Source organism: Trachinotus anak, unplaced genomic scaffold (assembly GCF_046630095.1).
Source record: "Trachinotus anak isolate AG129_WGS33_773 ecotype Australia unplaced genomic scaffold, CSIRO_AGI_Tana_v1 ptg000001l, whole genome shotgun sequence".
Classification (NCBI taxonomy): domain Eukaryota; kingdom Metazoa; phylum Chordata; class Actinopteri; order Carangiformes; family Carangidae; genus Trachinotus; species Trachinotus anak.
The window spans coordinates 9915130-9940225 of NW_027273852.1; the positions used below are offsets into that span (position 1 = coordinate 9915130).

The 25096-nt window shown below is 40.9% G+C and overlaps 1 protein-coding gene across 9 annotated transcripts in view; it reads right to left on the minus strand.

The window, feature by feature from the left end:
* Positions 1 to 25096, minus strand: part of LOC139619477 (dedicator of cytokinesis protein 9) — a 78470-nt gene that overhangs the window by 45569 nt on the left and 7805 nt on the right. For 3 of the 9 annotated variants that reach the window (XM_071474926.1, XM_071474924.1, XM_071474920.1), the window contains exon 1: positions 870 to 1153. The exons of 3 other annotated variants lie outside the window; for them this stretch is intronic. In XM_071474926.1, the coding sequence (XP_071331027.1) occupies positions 870 to 983 (114 nt within the window). In that variant the 5' untranslated portion in view covers positions 984 to 1153. Of the gene's footprint in view, positions 1 to 869; positions 1154 to 10383; positions 10821 to 25096 lie in introns of those variants that run through there. 3 more of the 9 variants (XM_071474922.1, XM_071474917.1, XM_071474918.1) reach the window with 3 other exon arrangements.

A 25096-nucleotide genomic window follows, 5' to 3' on the forward strand; every position in this document is an offset into this window, starting at 1 on the left:
TGGATTCTGTTGTTGCTGACTATTGTTTCCCTCCAAACCCCTCTGGGCTCTTCCACATTGCTTTGTCAGTGGCTCAAGGTGGTCAACCACACAGTACACTCAGCACTGAATAAGAAAATAAGCATTCATAAGCAAGAGCTCTGTCATTCCCTCAGCCCACAGTGCTCCAGTTGAGCTGTAGTTGAATAACACTGAACCCAGTATAAAAATAAAATGCAACCAGAACAATGACAGCTGCATGTTCCACATCTGTATCTTTAAGTTCCAGTCACCCCTGGAAAGAGCATAAAACAGAAACGTATGAAGCCATCTCCTCCACTCCCTCTTCACAGCAATCTAGCAGCTGTTTAGCTGCAGCTCCCACTCCTCCCATCACTGCACCCTCTCACACCCTGAAACAATGGTGCTGTGTAGTGCCTCTCTGCTCACTGATACATCAAATCTTTTGCTGCTGACGGTTCAGATGGCTCTGTAGAGTCCCAGCCACTGGACACCTTCATCGCAGGGCACAAAATGATCACTGACTTCAGGGTTGACTTTTGAGCCAAATAAAATGTTTTACAAGCCAAGGTAATCTTTAAGAATAAACTTGCGGGAATGGTGTGCTGCTTCCCAAGTGCTGGTAAAGTTCAACATTCTTCTATGCTGGTGCTAACGCTGCAGATTTTGAACGTGAGCTGGCAAAGTGAAAGAGACGACAAAACACCTGACACTTGCTTCGGGACTTTATGACAGTAGTTAAGATTTACAGCACTGTACACTGTAAGATGGGCTTGTACATCAGAACAGCTTTGACAAGCCAATACAGCTTTTTCTTATACGTCTTATACACCTATACTAAGTGTATATTAAGTCCTTGAAAGACTTACCGCCACCTGTGGCACCGTGTCTACCTCAGCCTCAGCTGCAGCCAAGCTCTTGTACTGCTGCGGACTCTCAATGACCAGCTCCTTCTTTGGAGCTTTACTAGCCCTTCCTTGCATTGTCAACAGCTGTGGTAAAATATCTCCGAGCTAGATCGCAAAGAGAAGTGGTCAGCCAGCATGTCCGATAGAAAAAAATCCTTGTGCTGGATGAAGTTTGGGAAGTTTCACCCTCTCTCAGACTCACGCTCACTCTCACCCTCCCTCCTCAGACTGCTCTGACTGAAAGCAGTGGACTCACACCCAGGCTGAGAAGGTGGCCCCTCCTACACTCAGCTGTGCTGCCTGGGGGAGTTAAACACCCTTTGACACACACACACACACACACAATGAAGCTATGCTATTTGACCCCACACTATCCACCTGCATGGTGACACAGGCTTGACAAAGGCAAACAAAAGATACACATTCCTCAAGTATTACAGTCTGGTCAGGGACTGTCCCCACCTTGTGCAGGGCAGCTGAAATAAGAGATTGGTTAAATTTCATCAAGAGCAACCAACTAGGAGAGAAAGAGACAACAATGTGCAGCAACATTCAAAGAAATCAGCCAAGCATGTGCATAATACATGCAGTATGAGGGCACTACTCGCGACCTCCATGTACACGTTCCAGATAAGATGCCAGACTGAGCTCATCAGATTGTAGAAAGCATGTCAGAGACTGACTGAGGAGCATATCATTCAACTCTGTCTCCGTATGTCAAATTAGTCACAAACAGTGACAGCCATGACTCATTAAAGTTTTTATTGCTGGCCCGCTCACACTAAATGACTGCAGCTGAGATAAAAAACTGTTGGTAATCACAGAATTGAGACTAGGCCCTGCTTCTGTCTCGCTGCTTGTTGATGCAACTGCTTGAGGGGCATTCCAACATGACGCAGCCCCAGTCAACCCACCTAGGAGTGGGCCCGACCTACAGATTCCTCGGTGGGCCACAGCAGGGGAGGATGTTATTTTTTCACGCCTGCTTCTGAGTTTAAGGAGAGGGGAAGGGCAGCTGCTCCCCTCCCACTGTCACAGGTCCCTATGGGCCCCACACCAGGACTGGTAATCAATATGATATCAATAAGAATATTTTCTTATATTAACATCAGAATAAAGCTAGTTTATGTAGGCTCAACAATGAAATCATCAAATGGATGTTGGTTGGAATCATAACTTTGAACAACAGGATCTGGTAAAAGGTTAACAATATATGATCAATAACAGTACAGATCCAGTGAAAGTCAGTAAAGCTTAACACAGAATTTTTGTAATTAAAGATGAGTTGATTATTAGATTAGTCAATCAACACAAAAAAGCTATTTTGATAATTAAAACATTGTTTCACTGTTTGTGTTTTTCACAATTTTGAAGAAATTGTGAAAAACTGTCTGGTTTTAAATTTTCAAAGGTGATGATTTATTTTTTCTATGTGACATATATAAAATGTATATGGAAAATTGTGATGGCCATTTTTGAATACTTCATAGACTAATTGAGCTGATTACTAAAACAAACAAACAGCAGATTAATTAATAATGACACTGTCAGTTGCAGCCCCAATTACAGTCTACCCTTAGTCCGGCATATTTACAAGACCTCAGCCAGCCCTCCCTGCTCTCGATGCAAAACCTAAGCACCCCCACCTCTTTTCAAATTCCACCTACCACAGTTTACTTGTTACAGAACACAGTAGCCTCTGGCTATGTGAAATATTTAAATACTTGCTTTCAATTTTGGCCTAAGTCTACATTATAAATATGGACGATGTACACAGCTTAGCAGTTAAGGGTCAAGTTTCATTGGCCTTTTACTACTACTCCAGTACGATTCAAAGGCATATATTGTACGTTTTACTTGACCACATTTTTTTGGACCCTATACTTACCATAGGTCTTATAATACATCCAAGGAAGAGACAGTTACCGTTAGCTGGGCAAAGACCACTGGTGCCTTCCAACCAGCTGTATTTAGCTACCGTCAAAAACTCCAGCAGTCTTTTTATTTAGCAAGTGCACAGCAGAAAATGAAGCATTATATTTCCTGAACAACAACACCTTGGCCCAGTATCTACACGAAGCATCTCACTGTGAGGCTGCCAGCTATGAATGCTGTTGTAACATTCAATCCCCAAAAGCTAACAAGATATAACATGTAACTAAAGAAGACTTTTCTGAAGTTGCTGAAAGGTGAGTTTTTTCACTTTTGATGAAGGCTAAATGTCTGCTGTCAATGCATAATTTTGTTTCTTCATCAATTTATGTTTCTCCTCACTATTTTAAATTTAAGACTCTGTTTTGGTATTTGGCCGTAATTGGACAGTGATAGTAAGAACAGAGACAGGAGCCATGGAGACCTCAACAGAAGTCCCTAGCCAAAACCCAGCCTCAGATGTTGTGTTTATATGGTATGACTCTAAAACACTAGACAACCAGGACGCTTCCAAAGTTTCACCTCAATTTCACCTGAAGCCAACCACTTAGAGCGGTGGTATGGGAATACTTCTATTCGGAAGGGAAATACTTTGACAGAAGACCAGGTCACCTCTGTCTGGCACATCATAAAGTCACATTCTGACAGCTTAATAAAAGCTGACAGAGCAGGTCTTTGTAAAGGACTCGTGAACTGCCCTCTGGCATAGACCCAGATCAACATACCTTTATACATGCAGAGACTGTCTCTGTGTGTTTAAGAGATATGAGCTAATCCCTTGCATCACGTTTAAGTATGAATCATCATACATTTCCTGTCTCAGATAACTGTGTGCTTTTCAGTCAACTTCAAAAGTAAATCTTGTCAATAGCAAGTAAATGCTTTCCAGAAAACCAAAGAACTTAGCAAGATAACTAAACATGCATGACGGATTACCTTTGTTATTTCAATTTTTCTATTATACTTCAGTGGATGTTTAACATAACAAGTTAGGATGCTCACTGCAGATAGTGCACTGTACTCCCTCCCTCCTTTCCTCCAACCACAATCCTGGGGAGAGTTTTATCAGATGCTTTTGTAAAACACATGCACGTTTACCTTATGACACTCCCTGATGCTATGGTTAAACACTGCTTCACTGATCCACAGTTTAATCTATGGAGTCATTTTGCTTTCTGACCAACAGAATATGCAGTAACAACTGTAGACACTATTGTTCAATAGAAAAATGTAATTTTGGTGGCCTATCCGCTCAGCTACACTAAAGCATACAGGCTACGATGATAACCCACTGGTGTCTTTGGACATTTCCTTTACTGTAGTTAATTGAGCATAGAGAGAAATGGCACATAACAAGCACTAGATGCTTGACTTTGATCTCTGAGTTTGTACCAAGCTGGACTTCCTCTCCCAGGCATCTCATATCTGCAGCAATAAGAGATAACTTCAGAGGGACTTCCTCTCTACACAGCAACCCTGGTACTTTATTCCCAAGTGGCTGACAACTACATGTTAGTGTGGCACAGTGCTCACATTTTTTTGACTTGGTGCTCCTAATCAAATTCAGACCTTGCAACGTCATGCAGATTGTTCATGAAAACCAATACAAATGTATTTCTTTGGTGCCAGTTGGCATTTGAGTCTAAGCAGGAAGGCCAACAGAGTCCTTTTTAGTGGCAGAACAAACACTTGTGTTGAGCAAGAACTAGTTTCAGTTGCCAGCAGCAGACCAACAGGATGTTTTGGAAAAAGTGTATTCTGGTCAAATGCAGTTTAATACTACTACTCCCCTAGTGCAAATGAATAGGCAGCACATAAGTGCAAGATGAATCACATGCACGGTGCTGTGCATGTGATTCTGAGAAGAGAACACAGGGGTAAAAAAAACAACAAAAAAAACAGCTTAGCTTGATATTCAGACATAATTGCCACTTCATTCCACTTAATTCATATGAATCGCTGAACGAATCAGATGTCGGTAGTTATTTAGATGTTTGCAAAAGGAACAAGACAAAATGTCATTTTTTGATGTATAATCAATTCAAAGGTTTTGCTGTTGTCCTCTGTACGTTTGCGTTATCACTGACTCACTTTATTACAATACTGAGAGGAGACACTAACAAAGGAATCAATTTGGATTTAGTATCATATCCTACATCAAACAATGTAATTCATTTATACAACATGATATAAATTATATTTAATTAAAATGTGGGAGCATTGTCCAAATTGGTTTCAACAGCATGAAACTCCACCCCAGAAAATATCAGCCCCGATGCAATGCTGACCATATTCACTTTGGCATTTGGCATGTGACATTTATCAAATCTTTCTAGTATACTACTGTATCAAATGAGTACACAACAGTACTGTTGTAACTAACTGGTTGTTCAGTTTGGGGAGAGAGTAGTGGATTCATTGCCTCTTTTCACTCCCCATTTCATTTTGTTTGTTGTTGCTGTCGTTGTGTAATTGTTTTATGTGTTTATGTTTATCTCTCTCCGGTTGTGTTGTACAATCTCTAATTTTGCTGTCATCTCTCAATAACAATGCAATCGTTAAAAACTACAAACTATTTATCAAGCGGCCTGGACAGGACTTCAACTGGACTTCTAAGTTACATAACAATGGCTTGATGCAATCACTGGGTCCCAGCATGAGCCAAAGCAAAACAGGGTGTAACCTGGAATGGAACAAAAACACGGCCCACCCGTCGCCACCCTGCTACAGCAGCAACACTAGGACCCACCACCCTGCAGCCTGATTTCAGTCCATCCCTGAGAGAGTTCTGAGAATGGGATTTTATCATTAAGGTAATAATGACACCACACTATGGCTACACTCTGTTAATAGCATGACGATAGTAGGATGTGGGATACAATGGTATCAGAAATAACGGGATGTAATCATGGGGCAGAGACGGTCATCTAATGCAGAAAATATAAAAAGCAATGCACTCAGTAATAAAATTCTAATCTATCATTGTTACAATACTAAAGGCTATTACAGATCAAGAGCAAAACTTTAAGACAGCTTTATAAATCAATACAAGCCTTAAATGTAACTAACAGATCATCATCAAATATGAAAAATGCTTCCCTGGAATCTGGTGGAAAATCAAACTGCTGTTGCCAGAGTGTCTTTTAAGCACATGACCCTGAGTGCTGGAGATAATGGTCCAATGTATCAGTCAGCAAGTGAGCAGCACACACACAAATGCACAAACACATCAATAGTGTGACGTCCGAAACCCTTAGAGCAACTTCAGGATGCCTGAAACGTCTCAGAAGTACGGAGTAATCACCAGCAAAAACAACCCTGTAGCCGAACAACGTGTCCTGTTGTTTTATTGTAAACCCATTAGGCCAAGACATGAAAGCTGTGAGAAGGGGGACAGTGTTAGTCGTCTAATGTCCTCAGGGATGTGAGGGTGAACATGGTGTGTATGTAATGCTAGTTATTTCTCAAGTGTTGCACCTTAAGTGGGATATCAAAGAGAAAATATCAGCATAGTGAACTAAACATTTATGAAGAGATGTGTATGATATGAGGGTAATATATGGAGGCCAAAAACTGACCTATTCAACAAATTAACAACAAATTAACTGGTTTCATAATTAACTAAAAATTTACAAATAAAAATGACCAGAAATGTAAAAATAATTTAACTACATCTATTTATTTAATTAGTCTTTTATTCATTAATTAAATATTTTCTTGTTTATCTCCAAATTGATTGATTTAATATTTTTTTATTAATACGTATTTTTTCCATCCTCTTTATTATGAGAGTAGGCTCACTGGTAATCACAAAAATTTCACAACACCACATTTAGCACACATGCTTTAATGAGACATCCTCATCAAGGAGGAAGAGAGAGCATTAGTCATGTAATTGTATCTACCAAATGAATTTTATCTGTAAATAGTTTCTGGTTGATGACATGCAGGCTAGTTTGGTATTTAAATTTTCAACTCCCTAATACAAGCAACTTATAAACACAGAATAACTGACTCATTAGGCACAGTTCATTGAAAGCAAAAGCATCACAGGTCTAAGTTAGAAGCATTACTCCCAAAACATCATCGGATGAAAGACACTTTCATCTTTGAGAGAGCTGATTTCATCACTTTCTCTGTCTTTCCTTGTAACAACATTCCTCTGACAGAACCAGTCAAGTCAAGTCAATTTTTATTTATGTATCACCAAATCACAACAGAAGTTATCTCAAGGCACGTTTTAAATTGAGAAGGCCTAGATCATACTCTTCATAATATTCAGCACTTGTGTTACAGCGTAACAAAAAGAAAGGAAGGGAGCTGAACCTTTCTGGAAGCAATTAATGGTGACACATGAACACTGAAAGGTTTTTGGCTGAGTGAGTGAGTGAATGATCATGTGAGTGAGCAAGTGATAAAATTACACCATTGGTTGCCCAGCCAAATATTGGACTTTTCCCATTAGCTATTGCTCTTTCAATATGATCTGGTGCAAACAGCTTCTACTAGCCTACATCATCAGGGAGCGTTTACAGCGTGACAGCGGAAGAACAGTAGTTTTCAACTACCATTTTTCCTTACATATTGAAGTGGAACTGGGGCCTTTATTTACTTCATCTGCAGGAGGTAAAGGGCCTTTATTTGAGGAAGACTTGTATTGAAGGCAGTTTGATTCATATAATTGGTCATAGGTGTATTTTAGTATGATGCCTTGTTTTGATCTGCTCCTGTCAGAAACCCATTTCTTTCTTAACAGACCTTTTGTTTTGTTGTGAATGATTGCGTTTCCCATGTCCACATGGGGAAAGGACAAGGCACATGGTCGAACTGGGAAAGAAATTCTGTCCTGGACTTATGACTCATATGATTTTTTCACAAAGTGCACCCTGTGCACACCCAAGCACAGTCCATCCATATATTGGGCCTATAGCTAGTCTTGTTTTGCTAGCTTCTCTTGAGCAGAAGAATGATACATGACACTACAGAACAACTCACACATTTTAAAGGCAGATCACCTCTTGAGGAGAATGACACGCGAGTTTCCTTAAGGAAGGAAAAGGCTGAGCCGGTGTAATCAGTAAGTAAAATAACAGAGCAGTAACACAACCAATGCAGGCCATTTAATTGCTCTCTCCATGCCTACACAGTACAGATCAGCCTCCCACAGGCAGCTTTGTCTACGTGTAAGTGAGTGTGTGCCGGCCTTTAACACCATTCTATTCTAATTTCCCAGAAATAATGACCTGCTGCAATCAGAAGGAATTAAAAGGGCAAATATAATGGTTTGTATCTAATTATAACCAAGCCCAATGGATTAAAAAGGTGCAAACTGTGATGAAAAATAAAAGAGAGAACTATTTGATCCCATAGTTTAATTGCTCAATTTTAGCCATTCTTGTACAAAGGTTGGTGTCCACAAACCAAGAAGTGAATCCCTATATCCTACGGTGGGATGGAGTCATGAAACTAACAAAACAAAGGCAGTAAAAAGTTTTCAGACAAGTCAAATATGTAACTGAGCACATCAATAAATTACATAGTTGGATAATAAAAAATGAAGTTGGACAAGAAATACAAAACTTAAGCCTACAATTTTCCTTCACCTCCAATCATTAAAACTTAATTTATTGTCCTCCTCTAATAATCCTTCACCTGCTCCTTTTATTTATTTTATTTGTAACCATGTTAGCCATCGTATCAAGAGTAAGTCCGTGAACTTCTATTTAGCAAAGCTAGCTAACTTTGGTAGCGTTAGCTGCCAGCTAAAATGCTTCACCGATTGTTACATAAGTTTATAAAGTGTAGTTACAGCAGTACTGCGATTAACGTCACTGTTCGAGATGTAGTTTTATGAGAAAAGATACCTTCAGCTAGTTAGCTTGCAAACGCACATAGGCTACCCTTGGAAAACTAAAACTAACTGTTGTAACAGTGGCATTTTAGGTAGCAGCTAAGGCTAATCAAAAGTTCATCTTATAGAGCTGAAAAATTAAATGAAGTAATTGGAGTTTAGCCTATTTAACTGATGGCAAGTTAGGGAACAGCATCAAGCTTCGGATATATTTCTACACTCAATGCGTCAAAATGTGTCAAGCAAACCACATCCCCTGCACACATTTAACAATTGATTTGTGAGACAGCTAAATGCTGGCGGAGGATTAATTGACCCTGTCTGGATGATAAGACCATCCCCGAGCCAAGAGAAGAAACCATGCCCTTGACCCAATTCCTTGCTGTCAGCCTAGGCCACTGTCACTCAGCTCTCTGCTGTGAATCTGATGAAGCAGCGACGGGAAGGAGACATCACACACACACAGTAGTGAGAAAACACAAGCAAGAAGGGCAAGACAAGCTGGTACGGAGCAGCAGAAGCCCTGCCAAGCCCGCTGGTTCACAGATGAAGAGCGGTGATTGATTTCCAGCAGACACAGAGCTCACTGTCCCCCCCTCCACCCCCCCACCCCCTCACCACCCCCATCCCTGCCCACAGAGGCTTTAACCCATGCAGTGCTTAGTGCGAGGCAAGCTCAAGCCCTCCTACTGCCCTACATTTTATACTGTTAACACTCATGGATAAATATTCACAAGGCTGAAACGAGGATGAGGATGACTGTTACTGCTTTCATTGCTGTTGTTGGATTTCTGAATCTGTATGATGTAAAAGACATCAGCGCCAGGGCCAGTAAAATGAAACTTGCTATCAAAATGGGGATGTTTTGTTGACAGAGGAAGAGTGAGCATTCAGTGAACCTGCACATACATATTCTAATATTACTACGATCTGAATTATTTATCACATTCATGTTCTGCATGTTGCAGGATTCCATCCACAGCATGCACCGTATATGCCAGAGCGAAAACAATTAGAAAAGTAATCGATTAGTCAGTCAACAGAAAATGAATCCAAAGCAGTTCAGATTGTTCATTTATGAGGCAGAAATGACAAACACTTGCAGCTTCTAGCTTCTGATATATAAGAGGATTTGCTGCTTTTCTTTTATCCAATTTGCTATCACCTTTTAATTACTGCCACTACTACTTTTACGATGCAGAGGCTTTACAAGGCGGCTGACTGAGCAGGAAAACTACTCTGAAAGCAGCCTAAACACCGAAGGTTTCTCACTGAACTAAACTCACTGCTTGTCAAACTATTAGAATTTACTACTATTTTTCTGTTTTATAAGTGAACCAAACATCTTTTGGACTGTTGGTTGGACAAATCTCTGAGCACTTGCGTGGCATTTTAAAAAATTTTTTATAGACAAAATGATGAATGTAATGGTGATCCCATATATATAATAGATTAACTGATAATGAAAATTATCTTTCATTTCAGCTGTAATGTGTGCATATATACATATATATATATATATATACATATATATATATATATATATATACATATATATATATATATATATATATATATATATATATATATATATATATATATATATATATATATATGTACACACATATATAATTATGTCAATTTGCAAGAAATGAACAGCACAATACATATTTTCTCAGCACACACACACACCTTAAGTACTCTCGGTGTTGGCAATGCACGCGACTCTCTCCGACTCAGCGCTCGCTCAGCCTCAGATGGCCCAATGGGCTCAGCTGCTCCCTTACAGATGTAGCCACTACAGTTCCTCTCTAACACAGTACGCAGCCCATCAAACACAACCGTGCTGGTGGTGCACCCCATTCCTCCAGGTCCAAACAGGCATCAGTCAGGAGAGCCTGCCAGTGACCCAGTTTCCACATTCGTCCCCTGCTCCTCCCTGGTCCATGATTTAACTCTGACCCACAAATCCACAGCTTCTGACCCAGGGAGGGAGCACTGGTGTCCCGGCAAAAGGATCCAGAGAGGAGAGCCAAGGAGGACGCCTGGAGAGTGAATTTATTCACACACAAAAAAGAGTCTCACTGTAATTCCTAGCTGCCCCAGTCTGTGCTTGTAGGAATACCTCAGTCAGCAGACGAGATACAGTGAGTGAGTGAGTTAGAGCAGAGAACAAGGGATGGGGGGATGAAGGATGCTGTGAGAGCTCTGCTGCAGCTTCAACCAATGCTGAGCTTCGGTGCAGCGCAGGCTTGTATGTGCATCTGTCTCACTTACTCGTTCACTTGCTTCTCTGAGCCCCCATGTGCATTTCCAAATTCTGCTCTATCTTTATTCATTTCATTTGCACATTGGCATACTGTAGCTTTGCCTAGACAAGAAATAAATTAACCTCTTTAATTTTAACTCCCCAAAATGAGACTCCTCTAGGGAGCCAGATGAATAATTTCGAAATAAATGGGTTACACTAAATGCAGTCTTATATCCAGAGGGAGAGTCTGATTCCATGGTCAGGCAAACAGCAATATGGCTGAATGCTTATTTAGTTCAGTTGAGAAACCAGGGCCAATGGCAGAAAAAGTGGATGAATCACACTGAATAGATGGCATGTAATATCCAGCAGTCAGCAGCCTGTGTTGTAATAGAACAGAAAAATCTGTCCGATAATTCTTAACAAAACAAATTATAAAAATAAAAAAGGCACCACACATTTACTAAAATAAAATGAAATGTCCAAATCTCATGAAAAACCCAGTGACCTGACTCAAGCCTCAAAGAAATCTCTGTTTACACAACATACCAAGGACATGGGAGGATTTCAACCTTTTAGGCCAAGACATCAAATAGGGAGTTTTTTTTCTATAAAAGATTAGCTGCTGCTTGATCACAGGCTGGCCGCTCTGCCAAGTACACAGATATAGTGGGAGTGGAACGACAAAATTTGATCACACACGGGCTTTTTGAAATGCCAGGGAATGATTCACCCGCTTCCATTGCCTTTGGTTAAATGCCTCTGGACTGTGATCAGGAAGACAAAGGATAAAAGCAAGAAAACATCAAGCGTCTTGACAAAAATGAAATATTAGCAAAAACAGCAGGAAAAATAATTTCCTTGTATCTGCAGTTTTCATTTTAACAAAGTCCTTAATATTAACCCAGCACATACATTTACCCTTAGAACTGTGGTAAAACCATTTACCACACCAACACAGATGGACATATGCTATCTGCCTGCTGCGGTTGCCCATGTTCCACATCCTGATTATGAGGAAAAGGAGACGAGAAGAGGAAACAGAGCTGTGTTCATTATGGTTTATTTATCACTGTCTCTTCCCTTCCTGCAGCTGCAACTCTCACACTCAAAGACCCCTAAAGACCACAGAGGGAATTGTCAAAAAGAATCATACTTGTCACATTGGCATGTACACGCTCCTGCTACTGAAATACAGCATGTCCTCCTGGCAACAGCTGTGCTTACTTTCATCGTGCTTGCTTCTGTAACAAAAGCAAGCTGCTGCCTGTCTGTAAACTTGCTTTTAGAGATAGACCATGTGAGAAACCTTTCATTTAAGGTTTATTAAAGGTATGGACACACATACATACATGAAAGCACATACAAACACACACGTGCACTGCAAAGTGAGGTGCTCCCTAACATCATGATGGTGCACTAAGCCATAAATGCTTGCACATATTCTTGCTTGCCGCTGTGTTAATATTTCAGAAGTGCTTGACACACTGAACTACATTCGAGTGTACGATGAGATGAGCTGCAGAGGAAAGCAGCTGAGCCCGTAGATGAGGGGATTCAGTCAGAGAGAGGGAGACTGGGGGAAGTAGGGACAAGACTCTGATTATGCCCATCGATCTGTTAGGAAATACATCTCCTCTTTTGCTTTATCCTCTTTCTCACACCTCTGATCCACTCTCCATCCCTCCATCGCTGAAAACAGGGATTTTAGGCTTACTATATAGAATAACAAGAAGCAATCTGGTGTAAAAGTGGTAAAACTGCAAAGTCATAAATCCACTTTTTGAGGCTATGTAGGCCAGCAGCGACAGATTTTTTTTTAACTTGTGCTCCTTCTTTTTTGGTCTAAGATCTTGCCATGAGTCTGTGTGAGCCCAAATGTTATGCCTAGTTGGAGTAATATGTATATATATATATATATATACAATATATACAGTACAAAAAAAACTATTTCCCATTGATACAACTGTGCAAGCTGTATTCTTTCCTATTATTGATAATTATAAAATACCCTTTCCTATACTAGAAATTCACAGACGTCTGACCAAAAACAAATATATGTTTGACGTCTCAAGAAAGTTTATTAACAGCTGTCAATTATTCCAGCCAGTTATTACTAAATGAGTACCAACATTAACAGGAGCAGGACAAAATGGACAATGATGCATGACTACAAGCAGACATTGTTTGAAGTGTCACAGCTGGTGATCGTAAATCTTTTCGCCTGAGGACACAAATTCTTCTTGTGCATGTAAAGACATGTCTGCAACAATGTAAAGTGGCTGCTGTGAGGGTGCTATATGGAATTTCCAAAAACTGGAGAAATTATGATGGTAATTTCAACTTGCAGCACTAGTGATGCATTATAGATCTTTTTTATTTTATTTGTCCTCTTTTTTTAGAAACTGTGCAACAAAGAAAAATGCGAGCGGATAAACTGCACATGTGTGGTTTTGTTGGATATACTTAACTACCAAACCAGAAGAACCACAAAACAGGTGACTTGTTACATGCATGTATTCCAACTTCAAGGGGCTAATATTAAGCTTAAATTAGACAAGCTTTGCAGGAAGAATAGTCCAAACCAGACCAGGTACAATACAAATTGTTACAATGTTAGAGGTCTGCCCATGAGGAACAACAGCATTGTGAGGAGACCTGGCCAATCACAAGGCCCCAAAATCGGGGGGGGGGGGGGGGGGCTGCGGTCTGTCATGTTGGCTCTTTTTACCATGTATCCCATGTTTGAATCCAGCCCTGTCACTGCCATATTTCCTGTTACTCTTGATGTAAACCCTGATGGAAAAAAGGGGCACAATGCCAACAGAAAGCTTGATTAGATGTCCCCATGTTTGCTTGAGCGATGAGTTTTACCATACACTGTATAGGTGATAAATTATTAAGGTCAGACAGGGGATTGCTGAATCATTAGCTGAAGCAGTGTTTCTTCCTACTGCCCTTGTGACTCACAGCACAGCCTGCAGCAAACCACCTCATAACCACAGCTGCTGGAAAAGTAAAAATACCCTTTAAGTTAGAAATTGTTTCTCCATTTGACTGTGACACACACCGCCAGCCTCACTATAATCAATATAATATATGTTAGTGCCTGACATGGACCATATTCCAGGGCCTGTGCTCAGCTTGAGGACATCTATTCTGTGCATGTCTGGAGCTGACAAATGAAGTGGTGCTGTAGCCTCCAGCAGTACACAGTTGGACTGTGTCAGCTGTGCTAAATGTTGAGTCGGAGCTCCAGGCAAGGCTATGCTGAGAAGGGGGGGGGGGTTGAAAGTGAGCTGAGGCACAGTGTGGGTCAATCTGTAGAAGTTCAAGTGTGAACTTGCTCTGTGAGTCCACGCTGCACAGCTCTGCTCAAATCTGCAGCAGCTGCAGAGGAGATAAGAGCTGGTCTGAAGCACTGCTGGGTGCGTGGAGCTGCATGGATTACTGCTTTTGTTGTTACACAGCAAGGCTTTCCTCTGCAGTGGGCTATATTCCTGGCATGGTATTAAGTATGACCCCCTCATAATATACTTGTATAGCTGCGGATTGTTTATGTCTTCTGATTATATGCATAAGTTTCCAGAACATATCAATATATGACCAGCTGTTTATTTTGAAGTTATTTCAATGTTTAAAAGACGTCAAAAACGGAGAAAACCTTAACACATTTACATCATTTGAATTAGTGAAGCAAATGTTTTCAGCCAATCAGTCTTATTGTGAATATGTGCTGATTTAAAATCATCCCAGATTATTTTGTCTATTGATTCATCAATTTGAAAACAATGACGGAAATTAAATAGAACAAATTTACAATATTGCTTGAAGTTTCATTTCTGGTTGTAAAGAACTTTAAATTTCTCCATAATATGAAGCCTTTCAAACATACAGTAGTTTATCCGGTTATCAAGCTTAATTCCACTAACATGCACACATTACTGTATAAACAACGTGATCACAGGCCCATAGACACAGTTTCACATCAGATTAACGTGTATGTAAGACAGCAGTGATGTCAAATCACACGGTCTGTTTTCAGTTTTCATCTCTGTCAACACCGCAACAACATCCTTATTCATTTCTTAGTAAAAACAGCAAATGAACAGTTTCTCTTCTCCACCTGGACTCACCAACCACAGTCGCAACATCTGCTGCATATGGACACCATCATTACCCTGCAGCAACCCCCCACCCAATCCCAAAATAACACCACTTGTATTAATGCAACCATTTCAAGCTGTTAACAGCAAGTGGTGGGTGGAGCCAAATTAAAAACATCAAAGCCAGCACATGTGGACACAGAAGGGTCAACTTGTGTTTCACACTAAGCAGTGGACAACCCCACACACAACAAAGCCAGATATATCTCGGCATGGCTCAGCGGAGTAGAGGGGAGTTCAGGAGGAGCTGGCATCTCATCTGAAGAGCCTCTCTAGGATGAAGGTCAAGTCCGCAGCTGGTCATGTTTCCATGCCCAGGGTCTGCTGTGGGACTCTGTGGAGAGAAGTATGTGTATTTTGTGTGTGTGTGTGTGTGTGTGTGTGTGTGACTGTGTTTGTGTAGAGGGAGGCCACAGTGTGGTGCACCCCAGTGACATCACCCACACATCCAGCAGCGCAGGACCGATAAAACAGGCTGGCTCCCAGCTGGAGCTCTCTAGGGACTCCGAAAAGGAAGTGGCTGTTTCCTGCTGATGTGTGTGTGTGTGTGTGTGTGTGTGTGTGTGTGTAAACCCTGTCATAACAAAGCTGCCTCTCGCTGCCCACTTTCCCTCAAATTCAGTCAAAACTCCTTAACCATGGAGAGCTTTGCGGGTATTTGTCAGAGCAATGGTGACCTCCTAAATTCAACAACACAAATGGAAGAAGTAAAATTTTACTGTAGGAACACAAAGCCAGGAGCTCTATTAACCCTTGAAAGGGTTTTGAAAATGTTAAGTGCGCCATTTCTCGTAGAGTAAGCTGTTTCTCAAGTGTTTTTGTTTGGGAGAAAAAAAGTTATTTGGGTACTGCCCCACAGTTACACATGTGGGTGGGCTTCATAGATAGGCCTGGAATCTCAATAAGCCAATTGCTTAACATTTTAGATGCTGAGTTTACATTACAACCCCCAAATACTTGACACATGACACAACGGACAACAGACTGGGTCAGTGCATTGCAGAGTCTCTCTTTGACCTGGAGCTGAAACCCAGGTTATCCTGCCCATCTTAAAATGGTACAAAACAAATACAACAGGGGCCACATCCTCTTCCTTTTTCTTGGTATTTTGGGACGGTTTATTTATCCCAGAAGAAGAAAATGACCCATTTTCCTGAGGGGTACTGCTTCCTTTACTTTGTTGTGGCACAGAGTAAGTATATGTTGCATGAAGGACACAGGCACAAATTAAAAGGAGGTGTATACACACACACACACACACACACACACACACACGCACACACACACACACACACACACACACACACACACACACACACACACAGTATCTGTATGCAGATCTGTTAGGGCTGCAGTGAGTGAGGTTGCTGCAGTGGGTTTAGGTTATCATTTATAGACGCCGCTAATCAAGCAGTGACTTTTCACAGCCTCTGCTGCAGCAGCACCAGCAGTGATGGTCTGAAGCAGAGCCAAGCCCAGAAGGCCTGCAGTCACCCTCTTACCCCTGCCAACTGTGCTTTGGCTTCACTAGACATACGCACAACACAAATAAATCTAATAAAAATAAATAAATAAATGGAAGAAAAAAAAATGCTTATTCAAGCAAGCTAATGGACCACAAATCTGATCTTACTGCGCATTAAAAATGACCTCTGGTAAATAAAATGCAGTTGCCTTGACTTCAAGTTTGTTTTTCTTAAGAAAATAAAAGATGAACTGCTGATTGCTGCACAACATACAATAAAACAGCCCCAGGGGAGCATTAAAAATAAAAAAACAATTGTAGAAACAACTTCATTTGTAATCAGTTTTCATCTGAAAGCAGAAACACTGAAATATACCCTCACACAAACATGCACAGAGCACAGCAAAGCTCTCCTCAGAGGTGAAAGGTAGGAAAACATCAGTGTATGAATGCTGTCACTGCCACCTACAGGCTGAGGATGATACTACACTGGAAAATATGTTTTTACAGAATCTAAGTGTGCATGAAATAAGACATGACACTGAACAATAAACACACTGCAGAATTATTTGTAATTTATGTAACTCTCATTCACTTAAGGTACACACACTGATGGTTCTTCCTTGAGTGAGTGTACTGCTGCTGTGTGATACTACAGTCTATAGAAACAGCAGGCAGGACTCTGCTCTCATTGGTATAATGCAGCCATTGTTTTCTCACATGCGTGTCATTTCCAGCAGCTCAGCGTGGAAACAATCATTCCCGCCACTAGAGTCATTACGGTGGAAGAAAAGGTGACCATATACAAAATGGACTGTACAGGAAGAGAGTTGCCAAGCTAACAGTGTTTTCACAGCCCCGACACCTCATTCAAATCACAGACATGAGGCAGACCTGCTGGCTATCAAGTCCAACACAGGCTTAGTGATAACACTGAGATACATTCAGTGATGATGAATTGTCACAAGTTGCATTCAGTGCGAGGCAGGAAAACAAAATACTCAGGTATCATGTTTTGCACAGGGAGAAAAATGTCGCTTTGATGACAAGCTGTCATCACTTACTGTGGAGACTATAGTTGGTCTACACGGCCCTCACCGGGTCAGTAGCCGGTGCCCAGGTGTGAAGGAGATTTCAGAGTGAGCGTGTCATTGTGGCCAGGCTCTGACATGCAATGAGGAAGCTGAGAGATCCTGAAGCAAGCCAGTACAGGCCTGGCGTGAAGGCGTCGCAAGGTGAAACAGCTACACTCTGTGACTCACAACTGCAGGTCCAGCATTGTTTTAAAAGCTGCGAAGGAACCACTGACCTACAGCCCTCACAGTGTATTCTCTGTCTACATGTGCATAATTCAGGCTGTGTGGTGCTGAAGCAAACTGAGCATATTACTGAGGTTAAACTTCATACATTTAACAACTACGTCTATTTAGTGACTAGTTTAGTGTGAGTCAAACTGTGCATGTCTCCTGACAGCACACTGTTGCTGACGAATAAAGAGTCAGGGTGGAATAGATTCATTCATCACACACTATGTCAAGATATGCTTCTCTTGTATTAACACGTAGGAGTACTGGAACTGCAGTCTGAGATTTTCGTATTAACATCAGTCACAGAGCTAAGCATCCAATTTTCAAAAAAATAAATACAGAGTGACCTTTGCGAGACTCAGGAGATCCTTTAACAACATTTACCACTATTCTGAAGATATTTCCAGACTCCTCAAAACCTCCTCTAACTATCTGGATGAAAATATATTCCATCTGCTGCAGGATATGAATGTCTAAGTTGTGTCCTGACCAAGACACATGTAAAGCAAAAAAGATGCACTTTATTTTCTATGACAAAATAAAATGAACTGGAAAATAATATCAACATTCCGATATAATGGATAACATTTTACATTTTGAAACATGCTCTACAATTTGAGCTGGAGATATGACACTCACTTTGTCTCTACATGTTTATGGCATTTCTTGTCTTGTGTTGGACTGAATCTGCTGTTGTTTTTTTTTTGTTTTGTTTTTGCAGACAAATGTGTTGCTTTATGACAGAAAAAAACTGTATACCATCTTTATTTGGATTAGGTAACAGAGCCGCAACTTACAGCAACAATTTCTTGGATTTTTTTCAGATTTAACAGTCATACATGTAAACTAGAGGCATGAGCTGACTTTGACAAACACCCAAAAGCCTGTTAATAATAAAATCCTCATCAGTCATTAACAGGTAGATGACATATTAAGTCCGGCTTCTTAATAAAAACAAATGGAAACAATCAGCAGTTAATTGTCAACCCAGGTGTATTGCTTTCTTGTCAACCCAGGTGTATTGCTTTCTGTTTGGAGCAGCTTATGTGTAATATCCCACAGCCTTGGAAAAAAAAAAAAAAAATCTTGTCTGACAGATGGTCCGCACCAAGATTTACTCAAATATCCCTCAATGAAAGTCAATAAATAGCAGCTCCCTCACTTGCTGTACATCTGACTGCTGAATGCAGAGTGAGTAGAAAGTGTCGGGTGAGGGACATAATGAGGAAGTTATTGTTATCTAACATATGGCATTCGGGGAGGGAAGTGTAAACACAGTCTGAGATGTAGTTGGGGGGGGGGGGGATAATCTTTATAGCCTCTAAACTTAAGATCAACATGGGACAGACTTTAATGTGAAAGTGGAACCAAAGACAAACACAACGCGACACAAGACGAGCACAATAAAGCAGAAAACATAGAGGCAAATAAAAGGTAAGGCTAAACTCAATTAAAGACAATTCAGGGAGTATTTGACTAATGCCCCCTACAGTTTTGTAGGGGGTGGGGATAATTGTTGGTAGAGGTGGTGGTGGGGGGGGTTTGGAAACCTTTAAGGATCAGCTAATCTCAGTTGGCTCTTTGTTTGTAATCAGTGGAAATCCTCTTGAGCCTGGTTCAATGAGCACTACTGACAATCAAGGGAAACAGAGGATGGAGGAGGAGATGAACGCATGTCCGTGCACCTGCACCACTAAAGTGGCTGTGGATTTATCTGTAATACTGTACCACATAGCTCCTTGGGGACGCCAGAGACAGCTGTTACAAGAAGCTGTAACACATGGTGGCTACACATGGTGGGCAACAAACTTGTGCAGGAAAATGTTTTGTTATCCAAACATCGATCTTGGATGTAGACTTAGACAATATGTTGATACATTCTGTGCCATATCAATTTCTGACCCTTTAAAATCTGTGGGTGTATGAAATATTGCAGACAAAGCTGAAAATCGACAACCATGACTACATTACAGCAATATTGAGTTTAAGTATGATTTTTTTGATCAAAGTGATCAGACTTAAAGTGGTGGATAAGTCAAAACAGACATTTCTATCAGGTTCTCTTATCAATGAACAGCCTCTCTTAATATATCAATCTATCTTCCAGGTAGTAAATCAGGGGAGTCTAATTGTGCATAATACACAGATGAAATAAACTTGCACTGTATTTTCTGCTTTAATTTAGTCATGAAGAAGAAAAAAAGTGGGTTGTAATCAGTGCGTCATCAGCTGTGCTATTATTTTTTGATTGTTTCAAACACATGGGATTGGCTTTAGAAAATCCAGGAGTGGCACGCTGCCTTCTTCCTGTTTTAGCCACATTTGCTGGTACTGCCTGAGCCAACCAAGCTGTGCCCCAACAGCCCCCTCTCAGAGGTCCCCACCCTTCCTGACAGAGGAAACACACTTTGTGGGATACGTCCCTGTTTTAGAACAGCTTGACTGGAACAGTCAATATTGAACTGCATACTTTGTCTCATGGCCTGTCTGTGTCTTGAACTGGCCACTGTTCACTTTTAGGAGCAGCAGAGCCCCTTTGGTCCCTCACGTATGAACACACACAGAGCAGCAGAACTCTCTCCTGACAAAAAAAAAAAAAAAAAAAAAAAGTCTCATTATTTGCTGCGGATCCTGTCTCCGTTGTTGGCACTTTATGAGATTTAACGAGCCTGATGGATCAGGCTAATGCCTCAATGAGCAGGGTGGCTGCTATAGCAACTAAGATGGATTTGACATTTTTGCAGGTCTTACGTGTGTCACCTGAGAAAGTGTCAAGGAAGGGAAAAATGAATGATAGCTGCAAACTTGAACCAATCAGAATCCGTCAATCCAAGTTAAGAGAGTTTTATCAGTCATGCAAGACTTAATGTAAAATATTTTGGAAACAAGGTTGAAGGAATTTCAGATAATGGACTTTGTATTTCTCATATTTTGAGACGCATAGAAGTTCTCACAGCTAATCAGATGTTTGTTGTGAATTCAGCACACTGCTCTGTGAGTGGGGGATGGTCTCGATGGCCTTAAAAGACTGAGTGGAGACACTAATAGGAGATTAAGTCAAGTCAGGGATACTGAGCTGTTTATCTGCACAGCGGTGTGCACAGTGAGGGAGGTGATCCTTGGTGTTCATAACGCTCACCACCATGCAGGGTGTCTGTTTTTTAGGCACTTCATATGCAACATAACACTTGGCTAAATGTCAACAGTGCTCTGATCAGGGTCCAAGATCACTTTGTTTGCCTCCATCACAAACAAGTGTGATTAAAAGCAGGCCCTCAGGCAAACAGCCACACTGCTGCTCCTCCATGAACACCTTAGAGCTAACTTTATTTATCCATCCAGGGAAGGGACACTGCAGCAGCATAGTGCACACTCAGTACAACCCTCCCTTCTGATGCTAAGTCCCTGCAAAACAAACAGGGAGCAAACAAAAACAAAGTGTCAAGGAGAGCTCTGTCCGTACTGTATGCACAGGCTTTGACAGAAAAACCAAACACTGATTACCAGGGTCACATGATTTCCTCCTGCATAAGACTTTCATTTATGTCTTCAAGCTATTGTCTAGTGTTCCTCCGTCTCATTTTTCTGAATGTCAGCTAATATAACAGCAGACGAAGGAGTTTTTATAAATACAGGGCCCAAATCTCAGTGAATTTGTCACTTTAAACAGAGCTCATTTGTTTATTGTGGGCTGAGAGTGCACAATGGGCTTGTTTTGGCTTTCAAAGAAAAAAAAAAGGACCTCAGTGTTTTATGTAAATGTTTCCTGAATGGGCAACTCCAGCAACTCATCAAAATTCATTTTACATTGGACTGCTTGTCCAAACTTTGTACTGTAACTGCTTAATGTCACAGAATGTCTCCACAAGTGGATGAAAGAAGCTGGGTACATTTATTCAAGGGCTGTACCTAAATATAATTATGAGATACTTATACTCTACTTGCGTAATTCCGTTTTATGCTGCTTCATTAGTCTAATCATTTGAGATGGAAATATTGGATTACTGCATTTATCTGATCACTAGAGATACTGGTAACTTTCATATTAAATTTTGAAATTAAAAAAAAGGGCATATCTTGTAAGATACACTTTTCTAAAGATAAACCAGTATTTCCTAATCTTTTTGGCTTGTGACCCCCAACAAAAAAAGGTAAATTTAGTTGGGCCACTTTTCATAAGTGTATGAGTTGTTAGCGGGTCCACTACAGAGTAATGCAAAATACAACAAAGATAAGAGGAAAGCCTGAAAAATGAAAGCAAATTTGTGTTGCAGGACTTTGTCATTTCTTCTTTCCTTCCCCCTCAGTCATCTCATAACCCCTCAGATTTATCTTGTGACCCTTTGGAGGGGCTGGACCCCTACGTTGGGAACTGTTAGACTGAACAACCTAACTGCAAAGTAGCTCCACTTTAACCTGCTACAGCAGCAAATGATGCTATCTAAAAATCACACGCATTGTGCAGGCTTTGTTTGGTTCAGCGTAAACAAGCAAAGGTGGCAAAATGGGGAGTTGTCTAACAGCAATATAGAGGAATCCGTTTAAAAGGGGCTATTGATGCAACAGCAGTAATTTTTCTGCAAATAAGCCTTTTTCACTTTTGGTATTTTAAAAACATCTTGCTGATCATACTGTTTTACATGTTTACATTGTTGTGTTGGCACGTTTACTTAAGTAAAGGATCTGGGTACCTCTTCCACCACTGCTCAATTTAATGTATTTTTCACAGCCTGCCAGATCTGTCTTTTTACATGCCAAGTTTTCATAAAAATCCAAAGGTGAGACACAAACCCTGCCTCAAAACCCACCCCCCTTAGGTTGTGCCCCTCCTCAACTCCACCCCCCCTCTTTGGTCAACTGTGTGTCAGAGTGAGGAATGCCAGCTATGCAGCCGGCCTGGTGAAAAGTCATTACAGTTTATCCCCTCTGGCTGTGGCAGGTCCCATCCACACTCTGCAAAGCCACAAGAATGGGTGCTGAGAACTGCAAAGACTTTAAACTCAGTTTAATTAAGCTAACAGCATGCACTGTGGGAAAGAGGGAAACATCACAGGGAAGGGTTAACTTCGCATTAAGGAACTTTTGACTTTTGCCTAACAAATGTTGCTCTGCTCTGGTGCCTTGGATGGCTTCCACTCAGTACCCTGAATTTTGAGGGAAATCCCAGTGGTGCATAAACAATGTCAATAGTAACTTTCACTTTCATCTCTGCAGTCTGACAGCAGTCAGACTGCAACTCAGAGCAGGAATTTTAAGTACTTCCCCACAGCAGCCCTTCATCTTCAACACAGAAGAAATACATACTTTACAATAATTTCTATTCCAGTGGAAAAACACACCAAATATTTCCCTCTCCTCTGCCTCGCATGATACTTAATAATAATTGCCAACATTAAACATGCCACTTTTCATGCTATTTAGAGATTCTTCATAGATGTTTAAACTCTAGATCCCTTTGGGAAACTAGCTTTTGTATTGGCTAATTGTATGCTAATCCATCCCTGTGTTATACCACATCCGACAGCAGCTGATCCTGGTGTGATCTGTGTGCAGAGAGTGAATGGGAGGTCAGTAACTGCAGCGAGGCAATGTCAGAGGGGCCAGAGGGAGAGATATCGTGTTCAAAGCAGATTATCCAACTGAGAATGGGCTGTTAGTCTGACACTAAACCCAGGTAGTTGCATTAGTCACACAGAGGAGTGAGTGACAAAAAAAAAAGAGTATAAAGAGTACAAAAAAATAACTTATAACTGGCCATATGCTAAAGTTGACATGCTGGAGGACTGGGTTGTTATAAAGTCGTTCATTAAGGATTATTCCTTTATTCCCTTTAATCCTTTTGTGGGTGTTTGGTCATTAAATCAAAGTACTGGATAAATAGGAAGTTCGACCTGATGCTCTTCATGAAAAGTTAAAGGATTATCAAATTATTACAATTCATCCATTTAATGGCAATACAGGCTAGTTTTTGGGACATTTTGGGCGTTACAGGAAAAGTCAGGGGATTACCAAATTCATTAAGATTCATTTTCTAGGAACTAGCATCTGTACATTCCACAGTTTTGTGGAAATCCAAGAGACATTTCAGTCTGAACCAAACTGGTGCACTGACAGAACAACAGACTGACAGAGCCACACCACTAGCATGGCTAAAAATAACACCTACATAAGACCTTATGTTTATCAAGGCTATCGGAGCTCAAAGGCTTCAAAACACTGGAGTGTAGTATACAGTACATCAAAGAATCAGGTCAACTCCACACTCATAAAGTAAAACAGTGAACCTCCACTCAGAGGAGAGGGCAAATCCTATAATTGGCAGTGATTCAAAAATGGAAAAAATGCCATCCGTCGGCTGGAAAAAATAATGACAAGGTTACAAGTGTTAGCCTTCAGCGTACCCTCCAATCGTCTCTGTCATGGTAACAGCCGTATTCCCACAATTACAAGTTAATGGCCAGTTGCAGTGAAGGATGGGAGGGAAACATTACTTTTATAGACAAACTAAGGAGGCTAGGAGAGTATATACACCTCACAAAAACACACACGAGGACTTAAAAGAAAATGTGCATGTCATTAGTCTGCTCTTCCTAGACATTTATCCATCAGCCAACATGGATGTGTTGCTCCGTCTCCTTTCAGGAGTACTGTAGTGCTTTTCAGGGCTTAATCCGATGAGCTTAATCTGTGGGTCAGTGCATGTACGTGCCGAGCAACGAGTGCTTTAGGCTTGACCAGCGTCACCTCATGGCTAATACTCTGGCTGGCCTTTCACAAAACTAATGAATCAGTGACAACAGGCAGAGCAGTATCCACCTACACTTGATATATTTCTCTCATTCACTTGCTCTTGTGTGGGCTGGGCCATGTAAAGACCTGTTTGTAATGGCGCCATTCATATGACTGTTAGAAGCAGCTTGAGGCTAATGGAGCCTCTGCCTGCACTCCCTCGCAACTAAGGCTCTGATGAAGGGAAGGCTATAAAAAACACATGGTAAAGCACTAGTGTCATCAAAATAAATAGTGTCTATAATTAAAATAATATTAAAAATATTTGTGTGAAGACAGCAGAAGGACTGTTTAGGCTACACATTTGGTATAGCCTGCTCAACCACTGCATGACCAACAGCCACTTATCCTGTGATGCCACTTATCCATTAACATTTACTCATTTGGCAGACGCTTTTATCCAAAGCAACTTGAGGGAGGGACATCA